The 24,230-nt window shown below is 39.5% G+C and overlaps 1 protein-coding gene and 1 non-coding gene across 4 annotated transcripts in view; one reads left to right on the forward strand and one right to left on the reverse strand.

Annotated features, from left to right (window-relative positions):
- Nucleotides 1-24,230, reverse strand: part of LOC124556722 (transmembrane protein 39A) — a 200,405-nt gene that overhangs the window by 2,995 nt on the left and 173,180 nt on the right. For 2 of the 3 annotated variants that reach the window (XM_047130716.1, XM_047130718.1), the window contains exons 11-12: nucleotides 16,439-16,525; nucleotides 14,576-14,696 (exon numbers count right to left, since the gene is read on the reverse strand). In XM_047130716.1, coding sequence (XP_046986672.1) covers nucleotides 14,576-14,696; nucleotides 16,439-16,525 — 208 coding nt within the window. The remainder of the gene's footprint in view (nucleotides 1-14,575; nucleotides 14,697-16,438; nucleotides 16,526-24,230) is intronic. The other variant, XM_047130717.1, reaches the window with a different exon arrangement.
- Trnaa-agc lies at nucleotides 12,575-12,647 on the forward strand. Its single transcript has one exon. It is a non-coding gene; the product is annotated as a tRNA-Ala (tRNA).

Raw genomic sequence — 24,230 nt, forward strand, 5'->3', positions numbered from 1 at the left:
GCTGTTTTATTATTTCAAAAGTAATCGCCCTAACTTAATATTAGCTCACTCTGGGACAACACAGTCAATGCCTTCACGGAAAAAAAATGTTTGCACTTGCCTAGGGAACCATGATAGTACCTAGGAGTGCACCTCTTTGTCTGAAGCAAATTAATGGCCATGAATATCTTTCTTCAGGGCTTCAAAAAATATGTAAATTGCATGGAGAGAAAGAAATCAGGACAGTATGCAGAACATGTAAGAGCTTCCCAGCAATACTTCTGAATTGTAGTTGAAACAACATCTGGGCAAAAATATGACACACTGTTACCATATTTGTCAGCAAGTACACCACAAAGGGTTGAGAATAAATGTTTCTTGTTATGTACACTACTAACTGACCACAACAGCAAAACCAATGACTCTGCTCACAAGCAGCTGCATAAGAATGGTGAACCTGAAAGTGTCAAAGCAACTAAACAAAAACAATCCCATGTACATGGAAAAGAAAGAACCTCTACGTCACTGAGGAATGAAAGAAATTTTGAGGAAACTTCAATAATTCACATGAAAAAACAATTTTGGGCTGTTTTACCATTTGCTTCATCTTTCAATCATAAATTCTTGGATCCTTTAACAAGGAAGTTGCACTGAAGGAGAAACCTTCTGAGCAACCCTTGTATCAGAAGCAGTTCAGAATCAAGATGATGCATTGTCTTTGCAATTTAGCTATAAGATTCATCCGAAACTAGAGATGATAAAGAACAAGTGTCTCAGTGTTATTGTCTCACTTCAAGATGTACCAAGTAACTCTACTGACTACTGGCCCAAGTGGAATGCCTAAAAGAATTCAATGCAAATATCCTGGGTGTGGTGGATGTACACATTTGTTTCAACAGAGACAAGAACCATTACACCAATTTCCACCAATGGCTAGAAAATTTATCTTAGTGTTCTTATTTTTATTAGAACATTGGTCAAAATTCAGACACAGAATTGGGAGTACGCAGAATGGAAATTTGGCTGCAATCCATGCACCAAAAGTTAGTGCACATGTGCAAAGTCTGCCATATTGAAATGGAGAAAACAGCTGTGTCTGAAACCAAAGGCAAATAGATGTGTGTTGTTTATTTTAATAATTGCGCATTTTAACTGCTAAGCCTACCTACAAGTGACTAGTTGTTCGGTGTACTGTCAAAGTTAGAAATATCTAATGAGCAGTAGTAAGAGGAGAGACCACACAGAAAATTAATGAGCAATTTGCACAAAGCAGCTAATTGAAATATATGCAAAAAAAAAGTGTGTTCAGATTTTCTTACTGTAAAAAAAATACTGCATGTAATTTAAGCAAAGCTACATCAGTTCCTGGAGTAGATTTTCAGTAGAGGTTCTCGTTTTCCTTTAAAAAATTAAAATTACTTGTTTTGCATTTGTATGTTTTCTTTACAACTGTATATTAATAGCTCTCATTTGATGCTGAGGGAACTAATTGGGGCACAAAATTGATTTCTTTCGTATCTTATAGTTTCGTATCACAGCTCAATGGTAAGTGTGTCCTTTTTTTAAAAAAAATATACTGATCGCAGTTATACTTTATTTCCAGATATTCATTCATTTAGTGATATGGTCCTTTTTATGAAATGTTGTGAACACATCCCGCTGCAACATGGAGAAAATAGAAGTTAGAATATTTTATTTGAGTGCACTGGCGCCATGTGCAAGTAGCCTTCAGCTCAGCAGTGAACAGTTCGTGAAAGTACACACATGTTCTCAAATTAGTGATTGCAATTTGGTGTAAATACTGCTGATTTATTGTAAATATTGCTGGACAAAGACATTTCACACTAACAGACACATAATGGAAATGCTGAAACACATTTCATATTCAGGGCAAAGTTTGACAAAAGTTTGTGACATTCATCAATCGTCACTTATTAAACGAATGATGCGTTAGTGAACTTGTGGGTCTGCACCTAATTCAAAATATTTGTATAAACAAAATTTTAATGCAGCCTACTGTTTAACTTAAAGTAATACCTATGTGTTACTTTCAGGTTGAAAACATGAAACATTGAAACTCCTGGACAGTATCCCCAAACTGCTGTTTCTGTTCGAAGTGAAGTTGATTTATCCGCTCAAAGTCCCAGAAAAGAAAAATTAAGTAGTGAAATAAAATTGCTGCAAGGAAAAAACACTATTTACAAAACAAAATAGCTCCATTGTCATCTGAAGCTTAAAGCAGTGGCATTTCACAGCTTACACATGTGAACAGTAATGAATTTAAAAGCTTATGTGACAAATTTTTAACTAAAGATTTATCACAACTTGTTTCATTAGCACTTCCTTTTGTGAAAGTTTTCATTTACAGAAGTTTCATAAGAATGTCCATTTCAAGCCATACCAGTAAGCTGCTGCTGTTGTTCAATGTTCACTCAGTTTCAATAGGGCATCAAGTGCAATGCCTAACTTCATACAAATCAATAGAGCACCCCTGTGTTTTCCTTTCTCTATTCTGTGATATTACCATAGCATATTCATGAAAATGTCAAGAGTATATGCATGTGAGCTGATCTTAATAAATATCTTAGGAACAAAAATTACAACAGATTTTTTTCCATAGAGCATTATGTGGTTTGGCAACTGTATATTTACACATCATGTTGCATGTGTGCGACACCAAGGTACCCTCTTTCTATGAACTGCTTAAGGACTTCAAAAATATAATTTCTAAAAAATAAAAAGTAAGAGTTAAAAGTGGATGTCATTTTGGAAGCCTGGAGTCGTGCTTAGGCACTTCACTTTTTATCTTCACAAGTGTTGCAGATCAGTGAGTGTAGACACCTTTGGTACAATAAGACCTCTGAGCAGTTGGCTATCTGGAGATGGTACCACATAAATTCCATTTGTTTCTGTGGAAATTAGAGAGATGTTTCTGTGTGATTATTTTTCTACTGGTTTTGAATTATATCCCTGACCTTTTTTGCAATTATCAGCACGAGTCACTAGTGGTCACTGAGGTGGCGAATGAACTGTTAACATAGTACATATTCCAGTCCACTGTTCTGATCTTGGAATCTTTCTGAAAGTAGTTTGACTACTACGGTGTTTCAGTTAACAATTTTAGAGTTATGAGAAGTTTAACCCTGTCTCATGGGTCGAAGCAAGGCTGGCAACACTTGTTTACATTAATCAGATACTGTGACGGTGCAGCAAATTAATCAGGGTCCGCCAATAAGCAGCATTTACAAATAAATCCACTGAGCGTTATATCATGTAGTTTCTCATGTGCTGCACATTCCTCAGAGTGTGCGAATTCTTGTTGTGGCCAAGTGTGACTTTGTGCAATGTCCCAGAAGCTCTGAGGAATGGATGAACATTTCAGGCTGAAAATTCAAAAATTTGATGCAGAAAACTATGTAGCTTACATTGTAAGTAACTGAAAGTTTGATTATTCTGTAAGTCCTATTTGTAAGCATTTATTAATTTATTCTACCTGTTTTAGCTGATATTCTGCCCCAAGCTTCCAGAAATGGTATCATATTGCCTATTCTAAGAGGTCCCATAGATAGGCAATCTCCAGCTGTTTACTTTCATCATATCAATACATCATGTTGCTCATTAATCCTTCAGTGAAATGCAGGTGCCCGATTCCAGTCCCAGTTGGTATCAGTCCAAAGACCAGTTTGACGCAGCTCTCCATGCCAGTCTCTCTCTTCATCTCCGCATAACTAATGAGACCTACATCAATTTTTGAACCTGCTTAGTGTAAGTCAACCATGCCTCCTCCTAAAAATGTTACACCCACCTCAACTACTAATTTATTTATGACTCGATGCTTCTGGATGTACCCTTTCAACCTATCCATTCTTTTAGTTAAGTTATCCCATAAATCTCCCCCCCCCCCCCCCCCCAAAATCAATTTGGTATCTCCTCACTAGTTACCCAATCTGCAACACTCTTCTGCAGCGCCCCATTTCATATCCACATGTTTTCTTCCTGTCTAAACAGTTCATCATCCATGTTTAACTCATAACAAATACTCCCTTGCACTTACATTTATATTTTATGGTACCAAGTTTCTCTTTTTCCATAAACAATTTTCTCAGTATTGTCAGCCTGCAATTTGTATCATCCTTTGTCAGTTATTTCACTGCCTAACAGCAACACTTCTGCTACTTTTTCATTTCTCATTCTATTTGTCTCAGCATCGCCTCGTTGAATTAATCTTTCAAGACCTTTGTTGTCTCAGACAGAACTACTAGCCCATCATCAAACTTGACTCCAATTATTATGCTTGCAGTCTGGTTTCTGTACAAGTTTCGGAATTTCAGAGTGTATTTTAATCAACATTACATGGTATAAAAGTATCTACACTGTACAACAGAATTAAAGGATCACTTTTTCAAAACCCTGTACTTGCCTCCCATTGTGAAGCTTAAGTTTGAAATTTGGCTCAAAGGTGCCTACAGTCTTCCTCTCTAATGGTGAAGAAGCATGCCACCCTGTAACATCACCCTCGGGCTTAGCGATGCGTCAAACATCATGATGTCAACAAGTGAAAAAAGACCACAGCTCAGAAGTTCAGGTGAGCTGTAAGGTGGGTTAATGATGTTACATTGGCATCAAATTCACCACAATTCCAGTGCCGCCATATGTGTCAATGATGAGAAGGCTGTCACAGCCCCTCTTACCCACATTTTGTGACCGAAAACAACAGTTCACAGTGTGATGAGCGACAGGATGATGTTCTTGAACACCTTTGACATTGTTGACACCCTTGGAGGTTGCAACCCTTCTATAAGGATAATGTGGGGCTTCATCCCCATTGGACATGATCACACCCTTTAGAGTGCAGTGTGACTGGAATTTTTGCTCTCATGTACACATTAGAACCAGAAGGGACCATTCAATGAAATTTGAATGTGATCCAAAGCTGCAGAGGGTACTTCTGCTTTTACAGCCCTCCTGTGGCGTGATCACACTGGAGTGCAACATTAACATGTGCTAGATTAAAACGGCAAAGGGTCGATCTAAGACCTTCAGTTCGCCAACACCCTTGGTGCCACCCACGAAAATTTGTTGAGCACATTACAAATGTACCTGTCGGAAACTTCGAAACCAGTACTGCCTGGCAGCCACTCTAGTGCTTGAAAACAAGCAAACCACACCCTTGGGGTGTTGAAGGAATTCCCTAACGCCCAGTTGCTAGAGCAGCCGCCAGACAGAATTGGTGTCAAAATTTCTGAAAATACATTTCCAACGTGCTCAACAAAGGTGCGTTGGTGACAGCGGCGGTGTGCCGAACTGGGGGGGGGGGGGTCATAGCTTATGTCCGGCTTGAAAAAGCTTAAGTACCTTATGCTGCTTTGGATCATGTTCAAATTTTGTCAATTTTGAATGGTTCCTAGTGGTTCCAACGTGTAAACAAGAGCAAAAACTGTGGTCGTGCTGCTTTGTCAGCAGTGTCAAATGTTGTGAAGAAAATCTTCCGGTATCAACACCTCAGGAAAAGGGGTGGTCTCACTGATACACTTCTTGCCACCCCGAGGTCTTTCCATGCCAATTCCGAGTGGTGGTGTGTCTGAACTATTTTTCCCTCGGCTGTCCACAAGAAAACCTCACGATTTCAGCACTGAGTGTTGCAGTTTCTGACCTCCATTACAGACACATCAAAAGAAGAGGTGAAATGTGCATAAGTCATCCTCATCATGTGACAAGGCTATGGTGGCACTGAACAGAATAATGGTGAAAATTGGTACCAATGTGATATCATTAACCCACCTTATAGTTCATATTCACTTCCAAAGCTGTGGCCTTTTATCACGTTTCAACACCTTGCTGTTTAAAGTATGGCCAAGCTCAAAGGTCATGTCATAGAGTACCACGCTTTTGCACCATTATAGAAGAAGGTTGTTGGCACCTTTGAGCCAAATCTGGAGCTTCAGCATCACAATGGGAGGTAAGTACAGGCTTTCAAAAATTAATCCTTCAATTCTGTTGCACAGTGTACAAATGCCATAAACTGGTTTATTCAGTCTATCTTCTAACATAGCCATAGGGTGAGTATTGCCTTGTGTGTACCTAAATTTCTCTGGAACACAAACTTATCTTCCCCAAGATCAGCTTCTACCAGTCGCTCCATCCTTACATAAAGAATTTGTGTCAGTATTTTAAAACCCCAAGTTCTTATGGAATGTCGTTGCTGTTTTGACATAAGTCTTTCTGTGAATTATATCCTCTTCCTGTTTCTTAATAATGTCTAAAATTTGTTTTAATGTACTGAATCCACCTTTCAACCCATCTTTGCTCAGTACTGGCTTGCAATGTTCAGTTCTTAATATTTATAAAGCTGCTTTTCTTATATCCAAATGTTTCTTTAATTTTTCTGTAGGCAACATATATATTTCCTATAGTTACATGTGTTTCTAGAGCTTTGTGTTTGTCCTGTAGCCATTCCTGATTTGCCATTTAGCATTTTCTGTCAGCCTCATTTTTTTTAGACATCTGCATCCCATTCCTGCATTTTTTCTCCTTTCCTCAATTAAATTCAGTACCTTGTGTATTATCCAAGGATTTCTACTGGGCCATTGCTATTTTCCTATTTGATCATATGCTTCCTTCACCATTCCATCTCACAATGCTACCCATCATGCTGCAAAAGCAAACCTTTCATTACTACTGATGGAAAATTGCATAAAAGGTGTTGATATTAGACACTGCTACCCATCATGTTGCAAAAGCAAACCTTTCATTACTACTGATGGAAAATTGCATAAAAGGTGTTGATATTAGGTTGGTGCATAAGCTCATAGCCTTTTCATTTTGCATGTTAGTATTCCAGTTGCTATGCATTTCTTTGTTGATTGACATTTTTTATCTGTAAGTTCACTTTTGTCATTTGGAGATAGTGAGTGGAGCTGTGGATGCTAGGAAATGGTATGTCAAGGGGAAAAATTGGAAAATTTCCAACATATTATTTTGTTTGGAGTTTAGTAGAGGGGCGATAGCAGTGGAGGCATCCAGAAACCTTTGCACTGTATGTGGGGATAATGCCGTTGGTCAGAACACGGCAAGAAAATGACTTTCTCATTTTAAGGAGGATCATTTTGACATTAGTGTTCAGGAAGACCTTTGAGATTCAATGAAGATCATTTGAACCTAGTAATCCACAATCATCCAAGTCAGTGACTTGAGAACTGTCAAATGTGATGAACTGTGACATTTGCATGTGATGACAAGGTTCAAAAAATGAGTGTACGGGTACCACATGCTTTAAACCAAAATCCCGTGAACAACACTGACCATTCGTATCGTTACTGGTGCCTATGCTAACATGAGGAAAACAAACGAATGGTTGAGCCCAAACAAAGCAGCAACTCCCTGTACAAATACCTGCATGCATCCATGAAAGATAACTTTATGCATCTGGTGGAAGACTGACAGTGTGATGTACTACAAAGTGCTTCCCCGAGGGTTAACCATCCCTGCTGACATTTATTGTGAACAACTGAGACATCTTGCAGGCGCAATCTAAGAACAGTGACCAGGAAGACAGCGTGAAGTGATGCTACTCCACAATAATGCCTGCTCGACTCACAAAGTGCACTATATAGGAGTTGTGTTGTGACGTCATTTCATACCCACTTTATTCACATGATCTTGCACTCCCAGATTTTCACCTTTTCTGCTCTCTATCAAACAATCTACAAGGAACTTGCTTTCTGAATGAAAATGTGCTCTGAAAATGGCTCAATGAGTTCTCAAAACCATGTGATTTCTATAGTCGTGGAATGGAAAAGTTGCCCCCAGCATTGGCACACAGTTGTAAATAATGAAGGGCAATACATTATTGATGACCAAAGTCTCTTATGTGTATCTGTTTATTAAACTTATGGGAAAATGCTGCAAACTTACGCACCAACCCAAAAGCCGAATTCTGGAATAAAAGTGTACCCTGCATGAGAAACACAGTCAAAAAGAGATGACGCTCCACAAAGGAAGTATCCACATGGGACAGAAACCAGTAGATGTGACATACATGTACAGACAAATAATTGTAACTTCAGAAAAATTGGATGATTTATTTGAGAGAGAGAGCTTAATAAATTGAGCAGGTCAATAATATGTTCTCTCTTTATTATTAACCCAGCCTCGAAACTTTTTGGACTGGCGAGTTGTGCTACTAGTAACTTACACAGTTCACTCAAAAATTCTGTATGTATAATTATTTTCAGATATGCAAGTATTTCAGCTGTAAAATGTCAGTGTGAAAGAGACTTATTAAACAGTACTAGCTGCCAACTATAAAATATAGCTCTTGCTGCTAACAGGGTGAATTAAGATTCTTTTAATTTGTGTCCTTTATGTGCCATTACTTCGTGCGAATAAAGAGCAAGCTGCTATGAACAAGAACGATGTTTTCTGAAAGCATGCTGATTACGAATCAATAGATCGTTCCCTTCGAGGCGATTCATAATGTTTGAATACAGTATATGCTCCAAAACCCTACTGCAAACCGACGTCAATGATATAGGTCTGTAGTTCGATGGATTACTCCTACTACCCTTCTTAAACACTGGTGCGACCTGCGCAATTTTCCAATCTGTAGGTACAGATCTATCGGTGAGCGAGCGGTTGTATATGATTGCTATGTAGGGAGCTATTGTATCAGCGTAATCTGAAAGGAACCTAATTAGTATACAATCTGGACCTGAAGACTTGCCCGTATCAAGCGATTTAAGTTGCTTCGCAACTCCTAAGGTATCTACTTGTAAGAAACTCATGCTAACAGCTGTTCGTATTTCAAATTCTGGAATATTCCATTCGTCTTCCCTGGTGAAGGAATTTCGGAAAACTGCGTTCAATAACTCTGCTTTAGCGGCACAGTCGTCGGTAACAGTACCATCGGCACTGCGCAGCGAAGGTATTAACTGCATCTTGCCGCTTGTGTACTTTATATACGACAAGAATTTCTTTGGATTTTCTACCAAATTTCGAGACAATGTTTCATTGTGGAACCTATAAAGGCATCTCACATCGAAGTCCGTGACAAATTTCGCACGTCTAAATTTTAGCCAATCTTCGGAATTTCGCGTTCTTCTGAACTTCGCATGCTTTTTCTGTCGCCTCTGCAACAGCGTTCGGACCTGTTTTGTGTACCATGGGGGATCAGTTCCATCTCTTACCAATTTATGAGGTATGAATCTCTCAATTGCTGTTGCTACTATATCTTTGAATTTGAGCCACATCTCGTCTACATTTGCATAGTCAGTTCGGAAGGAATGGAGATTGTCTCTTAGGAAGGCTTCTAGTGACACTTTATCCGCTTTTTTGAATAAAATTATTTTGTGTTTGTTTCTGGTTGATTTGGAAGAAACGGTATTGAGCCTAGCTACAACAACCATGTAATCACTAATCCCTGTATCAGTCATGATGCTCTCTATTAGCTCTGGATTGTTTGTGGCTAAGAGGTCAAGTGTATTTTCGTAACCATTTACAATTCACGTGGGTTCGTGGACTAACTGCTTGAAATAATTTTCGAGGAAAGCATTTAGGACAATCTCGGAAGATGTTTTCTGCCTACCACCGGTTTTGAACAAGTATTTTTGCCAACATATCGAGGGAAGGTTGAAGTCCCCACCAACTATAACTGTATGAGTGTGGTACTTATTTGTTACGAGACTCAAATTTTCTTTGAACTGTTCAGCAACTATATCATGGGAGTCTGGGGGTCGGTAGAAGGAGCCGATTATTAACTTAGTTCGGCTGTTAAGTATAACCTCCACCCATACCAATTCGCACAGAGTATCTACTTCGACTTCACTACAAGATAAACCACTACTTACAGACACAAACACTCCACCACCAATTCTACCACTACTACTTCACGATACTCATCACCTCACATAAACATTTATGTAACCACTGCAATTCTTAGTATGAGATTTGAAGTAGTGCTTATTTTTGTGATATCTTCCAGTGGAAGTATATTATCATATGTATTTCTGAATGGAACACTAATGGTGGAATGTGGTGCAGCTGTCATGGCATTATTTGCTATAATATAAAAATTATGTATCAGTTAAAACTGCTATTATTATTTAAATTAATCCCTAGCTGTGAACCATTAAATGTACAGATGTTTCTGAGGGCTGTTCTCTTGTGCATTCCAAGTTGTTCTTTTAATTGAAGTTTTACATGTGTTTCTCTCTCTGTCTTACTTGCCTGCAAAATTATACATGAACTGTGCACTGAAATGTTTTCCATGTAGTGGATATTAACTAAAACTATCTCTAACCCCCTCCCCCACTCTTCCTATGAGGTATACACTAAGTTTGTCTTTCAGATTTGCAATTTCCATGAAAGCGTATTTTTTAAAACATTGAGATTTTCTTTACATCCATAAAACTAAACTAAACTCTGTCCAAATAGACCATGAAGGCCCAACAGTAACAACCAGCTGCTGTGTCATCCTCAGCCCACAGGCGTCACTGGATGCGGATACAGAGGGGCATGTGGTCAGCACAACCACTCTCCCGACCATATGTCAGTTTACATCTTTACTTCCATGACTGCTTTTAATTATAGCAGTTTCTCACTGTGGAATGTAAAAAATAAATGTCAAGAAAGTAGTGTCTATCCATTTATACCATGAGATTGAAGTATACAAGTTCACCTTTCTGAAGAGTGACCACTGAATTTGTGCACCCCCCCCCCTTTTTTTTTAAGTAAATGACAGAAATTTACACTTCTTGCAGAGATTGTAAGACACATTCAAAACTGGGTGTAATTGTGGAGGCTCTCTTTAGAGATATTTCAAAAGAATTACTTACGCTAACCAATTTTTAGTTGTCACTGTGAAATAAAGATCAGAGACCATGTAAGCACCCTATCATCACTGTATTGGAAGTTATGCACAAATATAGTTGAACACACACATAATCTGATTCGCACAACATCTTATTCCAAAGATAAATACTTCACTGTTATAACAAGAGAGGAAGTGTTTGATCTGCAGGAATTTCCCCCACTCTAGCCAATTTCCAAAACTATGTCCTGGTGATCTCACTATTCCATCAGCATCCACACTGTGAACCACTATTTGATTTATCTCTTTTCTGTGAAGCTGCCATTGGTCTCCTGACCTTTCACTTGGACTGGGCAACTCAAGTCTGCATATTTCAACTTCATTCCAGACATTGCTTCCCATATAGTCTTTTATCTCAGTATCATCATCTTCGTGTCACCAAGAATCAGAAATAAGTCCACAATTTTAAATTACAGCTGTGGCAAGTTCTTGCAACACTGTGGATGCAGCAGATACTAGTAAATCACTTTCTAGTTTCTTTTTAATTTTTGAGCAAAATTATAACTGCTCTCTTAAACATCTGCTTTGTTAGTCACAGATAATGCCTGGGCATTAAAGGGCGCTGCACCATAGTGTACACGACAGTTCTGCACTGGCCAAATGCGCACTGGCAGAGTTGGCTAAGTGGCTTGCATATCATAGGGCTGTCTGGTGGGTAGCCTATACTAGCTGCGCAGTGCCCAGCATAGTCTGTGCCCCATGGGGCAGCATTAAAATACAATTGGAACAGTATGTCTTCCACAGTCCTTCAATTTTCCATCAAATGGAGATGTCACTTACAAAGGAAAGAGAAAAAAAAAACATTATAACAGTTGGCTAAACTTGAAAAATAACTAAAATAACATTTTCCAATAAGTTAACTTCATAACATGCTTATTCTGGAGACTACATCTTGTAAGCTCAAAGCTGGAGGTTGTGGATGTGTCAGCAGTATACTGTGCATTAACTTGGTATGCAAGTGTGATACTGGAATCACCTGTTGTATTATTCAGCACAGTGCTGTAATTTAGTGTGTGAGGCCTGCAGTGCCTCACAGAATTTTTTAAGGGAACACACTGAGTCAAGCAATTTATGGAAAGGCAAAATAATTGTGGTAAAGAATTATTATACTTCCTGTGATGATCAGACATAAGAAGGAACAAGTATAATGTAACACACTTTCAAATTTGTTCCAAGAGAACTTTAATCCCAAATGGAATGATCCTTAACTACAAGGCCAAGCAGAAGAAATGAATTAAAGTTTGTGCTGCGGCCGGGAATCAAACCCGGGTCTTCTTGCTTGCTAGGCAGAAATGCTAACCATTACACCACACAGCACGATGGTCAACATTGCTGCACGAACTACCCAAGCTGAGTGCCCTCCCCAACACAAACTTCAATTCATATCTTCTGCTTATTTTCCCTTATTGTCACTACTGCCAGGGCACTCCGACATTGGAATAGCACCCCAGCATTGGACGTAATGGGAAAGTCCTGTACCATAGGAGATCTTATAATTAAATGTTTCCCTAAGACATTTAAGTCTCTTCATTATCTACAATAATGATCGAAGCAGAAGAAATGAATTAAAATTTGTGCCTATGGTACAGGACTTCCCCATTATACCCAACGCGGGGGTGCTATTCCAATGTTGGAGAGCCCTGGCAATGTAAGGGAAAATAAGCAGAAGATATGAATTGAAGTTTGTGTTGAGGAGGGCATTCAACTTGGGTAGTTCGGTGCAGCAATGTTGTGGTGGTGTAATGGTTAGCATTTCTGCCTAGCAAACAAGACGACCTGGGTTCAAGTCCCAGCCACAGCACAAATTTTAATTGATTTCTTCTGCTTCGATCATTATCGTAGATAATGAAGAGACTTAAATGTCTCAGGGAAACATTTAATTATAAGATCTACAAGGGCAAGTGTCATTTGAAACATGCAAGCTATGGTAAATCTAATACTCTGGTTGTCTCTGTCAAACTCTAAAGTGTATTGTTCAAATTATTCATCAGATATTGGACATACAATGTTCTAATAAGAGGCAATTGATTTCAGTTTTCATGGTCATATTGTTGTCTAAGTCACCAATGACACATTTGTTTTTGTGACATTGCCAAAGTAGTGTAAGCAATACCATTGATGTTTGGTGGAAGAAGGAAGATAGTGACATGAAACCATATTCATGAGAGAAATCAAACAATGGAAACTCCACGTAGGAATATCAACAATATAGGAGAAGACAGATTTCTGCTTACCGTACAGAAGATGAAGTTGCAGACAGACACGATTAAAAGACACTCACATACAGCTTTCAGTCACAGCCTTCATCAGTAAAGACAAAGACAAACACAAACACAAACACAAACACAAACACAAACACACACACACACACACACACACACCTCCAGCTTCTCAGGCTGGAATGCAACATCGCGTGGGGTGCAAGCACCAATTTGGAAGGGGTGGGGAAGGGGAAGGGATAGTAGTGTATGGGTGGGGAGAGAGTCTAACACTGTTCAGTGGAGTGTGCAGGGACCAGACTGTGAACAGGTGCAGCGTCAGGAGGTTGTGGGGCAAAGAGGTGTGTGTGTGTGCATGCGCGTTTCATGGCTGAAAGGAATACATGAGTCTTTTCATTGTGCCTGTCTTCAACTTGACATCTTTTCCTACATTATTCATATTGATGACAAAGTCATAAAAAATGTAGCACTAGCTCCAATTGGAAACTGTCAGAAGAAAATTGATCATATCCTTTGTAAAGAACAATTGTGGAATTTGCCTTTGGCAATACGTTCTGATGGGCTATCAAAATAGGTTTTACCGAGTGATTAATAATGGTATATGACATGGCACTCAAATGTGAAAGGCACTTAACGGAGTATGTTGCTCAAGTTGAATGTGATTAGCTGAGGCTATTTTTGCTAGTTTGGACTTAGCCAACAATTTTGAAGGAAATTTCTCTACATCACTGTGATGGCACTCCAGTCTAAAAAATGAGAGCCATTACATTACTCTTTAAATCAGAGTATCCCTCAAATGTCCAGATCTATTCACTCCAAATTTATAATATAGCACACAAACTGAAGTTAACACACAGTGGACAGATAAAACAATGAGAAGATACAAACCACTAATAGTTTGTTGTATTTTTCCATATAACTTACTGAAGAGAGATTAATACTATAGCCTAAAAAAGTCTTCTCACCAAGTGTTGGCAGGAGAACATGAACCATGAACAAACAAACACACACACACACACACAACACACGTACGTTTGGAAAAGTCACCCTGTACCCCGGGTCAGGGGAGACTTACCAGATGGGGTGAGAAGGAGAGACTGGTATCAATCTTTCCTTCTCACCCCATCCAATAAGTCTCTCCTAATACTATAGTCTGATTAAAATTAATTGTTAGATGACACTTCACACTTTGAAACTTAAATTTTCCAATCAAAGCCCTCATGATCACATGCAAACTGTCATCCACTGCCAAAGTGCAACAACAAAGCATCAATTCACTATCACTTGCAGTTTTCAAGTTGTGATCTGTTCTTGTGCTCTGCTGGCAACCCATTTATTTGCAGCCTGCCACAGCAGGCAACAGCACATTCTGCTTGGTTTGGCAGTCTGCCGTACATTGTTCATCACAGGTGACAATGCTGTAGTGCCACATAACAAATGTCAAATAACACGTAGCTTTAATCAGAGTGTTGTTGCTTATTGTTTAGTTACTTTTCTGTATACATCTTACATAGAACCTTGCATGTGTCTGGTTTCCTGGTTCCGCTGCATTTGATATTCCATCAGCTCTGTAGATTTCTTTGCAGTGTTTCACCAATGCCCCATGATGCCACACTGTTGACTCGGCCCATCTAAAAAACAAGTTACCTCAAATCAATAATTTAGGCGCAAGTCAAAAAGTTGGATTTGCAAATACCATATACACCGCATTAAAACATCACACATTTCCATAGGTGTGTGCAGGGGGAGGGAGCAACCAAAATATATGAAATTCTACCAACAGAATGAATGTCAACAAAATGCAAGAAGCTGGATGCCCGAAACTTAAGGCAGAAATACAAGCCAAAAAGTGCATGCTAAATGTGAACTGAAACCGTATTTCATTAACAATAGTTATTAGTCTGTTATTTCTAGAAGCTCTTGTCTCTAAGATGAAAAAAGTATGCACTATGAATGCAAAGAGCAGTTGCTGGAAATGGGGAATGAAACACACTACATACAATATTATTATTCTGTTACCACTCAAGAGAAAATGTGGAAATGCATAACGAACATCCCTCTTTAGTCAGTCTTACAATCATTCTGTAGCATATTCTTAATCGACAACAAACCCACATTTGTTCTTTAAAAAATTTATTGGACTTCCGTAATAACCACGAAAGTTACACTCAGGGGGGTTTCCTACATAAACGAAATCCTCATCAACCACAACAGAATGTATATTATTCCACTGACATCAAATGAAATAGCTAGGTCACATTCATTGTCTAAATAAAAATTTGATCACTTAAGGCTATAACTAAATAACACAAGTATTTAACACACTGACTGCCATGAGGCTGCCAGAGGTGACAGCAGAGCCTTAAACCTGGCACCAAGGCCTGGCCTGACACTGAAACATCCATCATTGTGTGTGCATCAGTCATAAATGACTTTTTTCTGGAAGCTCTATCCTCCTTGGATCCATCACATGCCCCAATAACACAGCAGTCTGACATCAAGCACGAAGGGATATAGGTGTCCTACAATAATTTTCACACAGTACACAGCAGTCCAGGTGCATTCAGTTACTGCTACCAGTCCACTGCAGCCCAGCCTGCATCTGTGGAACAGTGCACCATTCGAACAGCCATTTGCCTATACGGTGATGTATCCAGACACAAACATTCACTTGGTGTCACAAGAAGTGCAATTTGTCTGACTATCTGGCATGTTTCCATTGATCAGTGGTCCAGTCTTGATGATCCTGTGGACACTGCTATCTTAGTTGAGGTCAATGTGACAACACACAGGGGTTGTCTTTTCTGGAGCCCCGTGTTCCAACAATCTGCGCAGTAAAGTGTTCTCTGAAACATCTGTGTGTGCATCTGGATTCTACATTGTTGTCAGATCTCACACAGATCACTGCTTATCTTGCTTTACTGACTGGGCAAGCCTCTGGCCACATCTTGTAATTAGACTTGAATGTCCCGTCCCTTGTCACGTACTTGTGGTATCACTGTCCTTCAACCACTTTCCTTAGGTGTCACAAAAGCTTGTAAGCAGCTGACCAGCTACATCATTTTCGAGACACTTGTCCCCATGCACTGTGCAACAATAATCCCACCCCCCTTTCTTTAGAGTCAGTAATATCGGTGGATTTTCCCAGCTGCAGCTCATATTGTCAATAGAATGAGTTCCCATTTGTCTCTGCTCTACTCACATACTTTCCTTACTACATCATGTGCTTGGTGGTTATAATGTTTTGGCACATTAGTGTATCATTTGGTTACACTGAACTTTATATGTACTTATAGTAAACCCATTAATTAAATGTTCTCTCATATATGACTATCATTATTAATTATCATAAAAGTTGGCTAATTTCTCTTACACGTGTGTTGGTACATGAGTAGATCTCCCTTCAATCCTCGACCAGCATCCCAGGTGCAAGGCTGCACGATGCAGAATATCACAGTATCTGGAATAGTAACAGGATACAGCAACTAAACTGGCCACAAATGTCACAAACCAGTATCACAAGAAACTACCATTAGTCCATTGGCTGTTCTCCTATAAAAAGTAAAAGAAATAACCCAGTTTTAATTTTATATTTATGTATTATTTTCACAATAGTGCACAATATTATATTAAGATATGAGGGTTGTGCATTTTCAAATATTGGAAGAAACCAACCATGCTCTTCATTTCTGATGAAAATAAGTACCTTTTACATCTCATCAATGTTTGGTGGATTTTGTACTTAAGCTTTGGGTTTTCTTTATGTATAAGGAGCAGTCAAATGAAAACAAGACAGATGGAAAAAGTAAGTAAATTGTTCATTATTTCAATAGTAATCACCACAGCTGTTAATATATTTCTCCCATTGTAAGTCAAGATGGTCAGTGCCTTCATGGAAAAATGTTTGCAGTTGCCTACAGAATCATGATCGCACCCAGGCATGCCCCTCTTCATCCTGAGCAAATTGGTCATGAATGTATTTCTTCAGGGCTCAAAATAGATAGAAATCACACATGGAGGTACTGAAACAACTGGAGCAACATGTGGGCCCAAGGTGTTGCCAAGGTTGTTTCAGCTACACTGCAGAAGTTTCACTGGGAAGCCCTTGCACATACTCCCCATGCAATTTTCATATTTTTTGTGTCCTGAAGAAAGACATTCACGGCCATCAATTTGCTTCAAATAAAGAGGTGTGGATTGGTACAGTCGCATCAAGCCAACCATTTAACCTTTGTGTGACATTTGCATTCAATAGCAAGGTTTAGATCTTGAGTATAGGAGTACTTGATGCTCTAATTCTAAGCAACAGAACTCCAAGGGGGGTGACTACTACTGCATTTTTGCTTGACTAACATCATCAGTTTATTCAGTGAGCATTCTTATGCAATACTGTTGCTGGTGATGAGCTGTGATGCCTTTATCTTACAAACTTATGTTTTAACTTCTTAATTAGTAATTAATGGCTGAACCCAAGCAGAAAACTTGTTATTAAAAATTCGGCAGTGTAAACACATACTATTTAGCATTTGGCAGCAGAAAAATGGTGTTGTGGACTATGAATTCCTTGCCAGAAAGGTATCCATTAGAGCTCTGCTGGCTTGTGGGTCTGTATGCAGCTGTGGTACATCAGACAGAGTGGATACACTTCGCATAACTTGGTGGAAGTTGCTGAATATGACCGATCCTCCGTCACGTAATAACTCAGTTGAGTGAACACTTAATGGCCACATGGATATAACACACTTGTTCACAGCCATGCAGATGCTTTGTACTCACACTCATTAGCACAGAGGCTGTGAGTTAGCAGTATGTGCATACATGCTGAGCTTCCCTTACCGCCCAAAATCGGGCAAAATTTATTTGAATGAGGAATAACAAAAATATTTAGTCATGGCATTATTTATTATCATGAATAAAAACATTAAGTCATTTGTGAATGAATAACAGATGAATTTGAAATCCAATGACAGATTCATTGCTCCAGCTCTTTATCAATCATTAAACAAATGTACTTTTCGTTACTTTAGAATAAGTCCTCAGCAAACATCTCATCAGAAAATTTGATTTTTGAAGATTTGTCATTGTAACACACTCAAGAAAATATATTCAGCGCATGCAAAGGAGATACTGGTGTGTTATATCTCCAGAAATCACTTCTTTCAGGATAATGATGTAAGGCCTCTCTTCTGCAAAAATTGAGATATCATCAATTCTGCTGTATATTTTGAAAACAACTTCACTGTGATTCCATTTCAGTTTCAGCTCCCGAATCATGTTCAAAATAAATTTTCTGTTTGCGTCATAACATCATTTGAAACTAGCGATTCAATTTCTTTGACATGCCTTTGGCTATTACAATTATGTCTGCAGTTTGTTGTAAGACTTCCCTTGGTTACTGACAGCAATACAGGTGAACTATATGTTTATAAATTGTGGGTAAGGCAGTGCTGCAGTAATTACAGTTGGTGTAGAAAGGCGAAAAAAAGTCTCCCAATAGTCTCTTGACACTTTCTCGGTAACAATGTTGCAGTGTGCTGCAACATTATGATCTCTTTATGTTCTCAAGCCCAGTGGGGCTGCAACAGCAGTGTACAGCTAATGCCGTCTCCCTATGAAGTATTTTTTTGTTGCAATGGTTACCCGCTGCAACGCACGTAAAGCTGTGTTCAACCCAAATGTTGCTCTGAACACTGCAGTGCTTCACTCGGCATCATGTGTGTACTTGCCTTCCTCCCACTTCTGAACCGACTAATACAGCCAGTTAGAGGGGGACCTACAGTTCAACATGCACTCCAAAACAATGTTTAACTTTACTTGGTATTTTTCTCATTGTTAAAGATGAAAGAAGGGATAAATAACATAAAAAAATTGTAGGAACAAAAGGGGATGACACCCTAAACCTTTAGCTTTGTGGTCTGGAACAAACCTTCCCCCCCCCCCCCCCCACCCCCCTCTCTCTCTCCCCCTCCCTCTAGCTATAGCTCCTCTTAGTGTTCGATGTGGTGACTTCATTGGCTAGCTTCTTTAGCTTTACAAACTGCAATAATTTTCTTTGATGCTTGTGTGTCCACTGAGCTGCCAAGACACATTTCATACCAACCATTAAAAATTTATTTATCAAATATAAAGCACTGAGCCAAGGAACAAACACTAATTATAGAATCCTGTACAAGAAGTAAACAAAGAAAATGTGGTGGCGTGCTACATTATTTGACGTAACAAATAATTATTTGTATTCACAGTGAGTAGTAGTCGCTTTACTGGTGAATATTTTATTATTGAATGGATTTGGCATAATGTATACTTACTCAGATAATTATCCAGACAGAAATTCATTCCAATAATGCCCATCTCTGCTTACCACTACATCGTACACTTACTTCCTCTTTCCGGTCAGTGTAGTTAATATTACCAACTGTAATGAGTCCTATTAGATAAATTGCCCAATTGAGTCACCAAAGTCTACAATGTAGCTGGAGTGCTCATGAGATTTTCTACTTGCAACGTGGTCTAGACAGAGACAGAGAGAGAAATCAAAACAACAATAGGTTCACCACACTGAGTGTGGCGTGGAATTTCTATGCAGCTCTCACATTGGCACTGAGTGGTGTTAATATACTGGGTGGTTATAATTAAACTTTCTCTATTTAACATGTTATAAGACAGAAATTAATTACCGGACAAGTACTAAATGTGGTAGCATTAATGTCCAGAGTATGGGGTGCATGATTTCCATCTGTCACAGCACTAATGTCCAGTTCCATCTATGGCCACCAGGAGCCATGATCAGTCATCATGATTCATACTCTCTCACACCTGACCAGTCACAGTGCACTTGTTGACATGTCAACACGAGATTGGACAAAAGGAGCAGGGCTTTATTAGCAAAACTCTATCGTCAAAACAACAGTAATGCTGCAGCTGCACTTCAAGAATATCAGCGACTGAAAGGATTATGGAAGGGTCCACTTTCTCCACATGCTGTGCGGAGCATGATAAAAGTGCAAATCAACTGGAGAACTGGGCGTCACTCCAGGCGGAGGCCAACGGCTAGTTGAACCACAGGTGGTTGATGAAATCACTGTTGCTATGGCAAACACCGCCGTGTGCAATTCCCGATCACCAGGCTGTGTGCACGCTGTGTCATGACAGTTGAACGTCCTGTGGTCTGCTGTACAGAATGTGCTTCGAATCGGTCTCAAATGGTATCTGTACCAGATCCATATCATACAGCAACTTGCACCACAGGATGCACAACAACGTGTTGACTTCGCTTTCCACTTTCTCAATCGGATTGAAGTTGACGAAGCTTATTTTTCTCTGACAGGTAAGGTGAACACACAGAATTGCCGAGTGTGTGGATCTTCACCTCCAGTCACTGTGCATAAAGTTCCTCTGCATGGTGTGGCTTCATGGCTACGTTCATCATTGGAGCATTCTTTTTTGAACAGACTGGCACTCAAGGACCACAGATGTGCAGTGTGACTGGCCAGTGTTACTGCAATGTGCTTTGGCCCAACAGGAGAGAGACGTATTGAACTCAGAAGTTTTCATGCAAGATGGGGCCCCATTGCACATCACTTGTGAAGTTCACCTGCTTCTCCAGAATATATTTGGAAACGATTGAAGTATCAGCCGATCTTTTCCAAATGCTTGGTAGACATGATCACCTGATATCACTCCATGTGATTTCAGGTTGTGGGGCTACCTGAAGGACAGAGTTTACCAGGGGAACATTCATCCATGTGCTGATCTGAAGCACAGCGTATCAAAAGAGGTAGCCAGCATACCTACAGACATGCTTCATTCTGCTGTGCAGAATGCTGTCCTGCACTTTCGACTCCTCTGGACATTGCTGGGCATCATACTGAGTCCCTTTTGTAGCAGTATTGGTACCGGTATGTAGTACCTAGCAGCACATTAAAAATGTTTCAGTTGAATTGATTCTGCACTATTTCCCTTCCCCATGTCCTTGACATTAATGCTACCAAGTTTGGTACTTCATATGGTAATTAGTTTTCATGTTATAACGTGTCAAATAGGAAAAGTTATGATCACCTGGTAGTTCCTGATGGTTTCATACAAACGATGCCTCTAGCCTACCACCATAATCATATGAGAATTAAAAAGGTGGCTACCACTACATTATTTAGCTGTAGTCATCGTTATCCAGATTATAGCCAATACAATTTCTGCCTGTGGAAGAACTGCTCAATAGTGTGTGTGATTAGCATCCCACACACAACAGACCCATTACATGCCATTTAATCACAGCAAAATGCTCTATGCGTACATATTTATGCCAGTGACTTAATTTATTTTGCAGTATGTGTCACCTCATAGTGGAGGCTACAAAACTAGAGACAGTCTGTGACACCATCATTCACACCCATTCCTCATTGCCTCCACCTCCAAACCCACTCCAATTCATCCCCACCCACTGTGGATGTCTCAAATTGTGACACTGTGCAGATTTATATGTACATTTCTGACATTTTGTTATCAGATTTATGGACTAGATATTCTACTGTTGCCCCAAAGATGATTACTTAAGACAAATATGTCTATTCCGTATAGCGATCATCCGATATTTTGATTCTTCCAGCTCTACCATCCAAAAAGTAGTGACAATAGGTGACAGGCAAGTGTGTACAACTAGTAAATAATAATACAGTGTGACGGGGCGGAAAATAAAGTAGTAGTGCGGTTGCAGAGAGTTCACACGAATGTGTAAATACAGATGTTGGTTAAAAAATGTTATTGCAAATTTTGGCTCTCATATAAGTTTCAGGGGATGATTTTCACACTTGGTGCATTAGTACACTTCCACACCAGCGCATTTGTTATAATTTTTGAATTAATTACTCTCTCAGACATAAGTACAGTTTATGCTAGGGAACAAGAATTAGGCGATTATTATACTAAAATCACTTTTTCACGACACAGTTCAATCACTATTTATTGGCATTGTCCTTTTCTTTCACACAATGAAATTAGCTCTGGTGAGACGGTTTACAGTTTTACTTTAATAATAATTTGACTCTGAGACCCCAATACCAGTAATGTAGGCTGCTATAAACGAAAATTATTCAAATAATTCGAATAGAACCACAAGTCCCACTGTCCTCTTTGTTCTAGAAGTTTTGGCGCGAAATCACAGATCGTCATATGTTCACTTACGCCAATGCATACCTCGTAATTGGCACTCGCACAAATAATCCTAGCACTTCCAGTTCACCAAATATATGCTTGCACACTTGCACTATTAAACAAGACTCTTTGTCGAAATAAATCGGCATGAGAAGAAATTGTCAAACGACCACATGGGCCACACTCAAGTGGGGCTCCCCCTCATTCCTTCCCCGGATGGGGGAAGGCAGGCGCATGGAGAGCCTAGTGCTCTTTGGTGCCTTAGCTTAGCTTATGTTGTTCTGTTGGGACACCATTTATTTGTTGAGATGGGGAAATTTCTTTTTAGTTTCCTGTTGATTCTTTTTTTTTTTTTTCTGGTGAGAGGATGTGACAACGCTGGCATTTGCCCAAGTGCTAAGGCAAACCTCTCAAAAATCTTAGTAAGGGTCCTTGTGTTTGATGTTGTTATCTTCTGCCTTTGTTGTTCTACTTTTCTTTGAGTGTTAATCTGCTATGACGTGGCTGATTAAGTTGGTTCTGTCATTACTGTCTTCGGTGTATGCGATGAATTCTTTTATTGTTTTGGGTGGGAAAGCATATTTGTGTTCTGGAAAGCTGAATTCCATTGGTGTGTAGTTAAGTAGTTCAGTCGTTAAGTGTTCTGTTGGTTTCTCTGTTTTTTTCCAATTTTTGCCATAAGTTGGATCCATCTCTCTTTTATTGGGGGTACCTTCGTGCTTTGGTAGACTGTGTTGTTGTCTGTTCTCCCGTCAAGTCTTCCTGCAATGTGAAGGATTTTCCTCTCTAGATCTTGTAGTTTCTGCATGTTATTTTTGTTTTTCATCCAAACTGGGGCGGCATACTCGAGGACTGGCCGTATAAACGCCTTATACGTGTGGATTAGAGTGTCGTCGTTGGCACCATTTGCTCTGCCCCTTATAAGTTTGATGAGATTACATCAGTTGTTTGCTTTATGGGTTATTTTACGAGTGTGCGGAATCCATGACATCGTGTAATCAAGGATCGTTCCTAGGTACTTAGCTGTGTCTTGTGGTTGGATGGTCTCTCCACATAGTCTTATGTTGAGTTTTTGTAGTAGTTGTTCTCTCCGTCTTGAGAATTGTTTGTGGTTGAATAATACCAGCTGCGTTTTTTGGGCATTTGGTTTTATTCACCATTTTCTTGTCCATGTTTCTAGTTGGGTGATGTAATTGTTATTCTTCCGGTTGATCTGCTCTATCGTTTGTGCTTGGCACCAGTAGGCTGTATCATCAGCGTAAAGTGCCAGCCCTTCATTCCAACTTGTCAGGTGGGGTATATCTGAGGTATATAGGAGAGACAACAGAATTGCTCCTTGTGGCACGCCTGCTTCTGGGAAATATGCTTGTGAGTGGGATTAGTTTACATATACTCAAGATGACCTGTTATCTAAGATGTGGGTCAGTAGCAAGGTTAGCTCGGTTGGCACCCCCATCTGGTGGAGTTTACTATAAAGTCCCTTGTGCCACACTTTATCAAAAGCTCTTTCTATGTCTAAGAAGAGAGCTGAGGCATAGTTCGTCAGGTTTAAACCTTCTGTGATACTGCTGCAGATTTGTATTATAGGATCTGTGGTTGAATGATGTTTCCTGAAACCTGCCTGGGTTTTCGGAATGATGTTTTTCTCAGCAAAGTTGGAGAGCCTGTTGCTGATTATGTTTTAAAATCCTTTTCCTATTACCGACAGTAGTCTAATAGGCCTGTAGGATTTAGGGTTGTTTGGTGGTTTTCCTGGTTTCGGAATCATTATAATTTTGGCATCCTTCCACATTGTCGGAATGGTTTGTAGTTTTAGGGCAGCATTGTAAATGACGTTAAGGCAGTGTAGTATTTGTTTTCGCGGTGCTAGCCGAAGTTGCTGTTGTGTGATTTTGTCAAGACCAGGTGCACTGTTTTTCCCTTTTAGTAGTGACTGTTCGATCTCTTCTTCAGTTATTGTGGCTGTGAGTTTGGATTCCTCCTGGCCAAGATGGCTGCTTGCTTATATAGGCTCA

Source organism: Schistocerca americana, chromosome X (genome assembly GCF_021461395.2).
Source record: "Schistocerca americana isolate TAMUIC-IGC-003095 chromosome X, iqSchAmer2.1, whole genome shotgun sequence".
Lineage (NCBI taxonomy): Eukaryota > Metazoa > Arthropoda > Insecta > Orthoptera > Acrididae > Schistocerca > Schistocerca americana.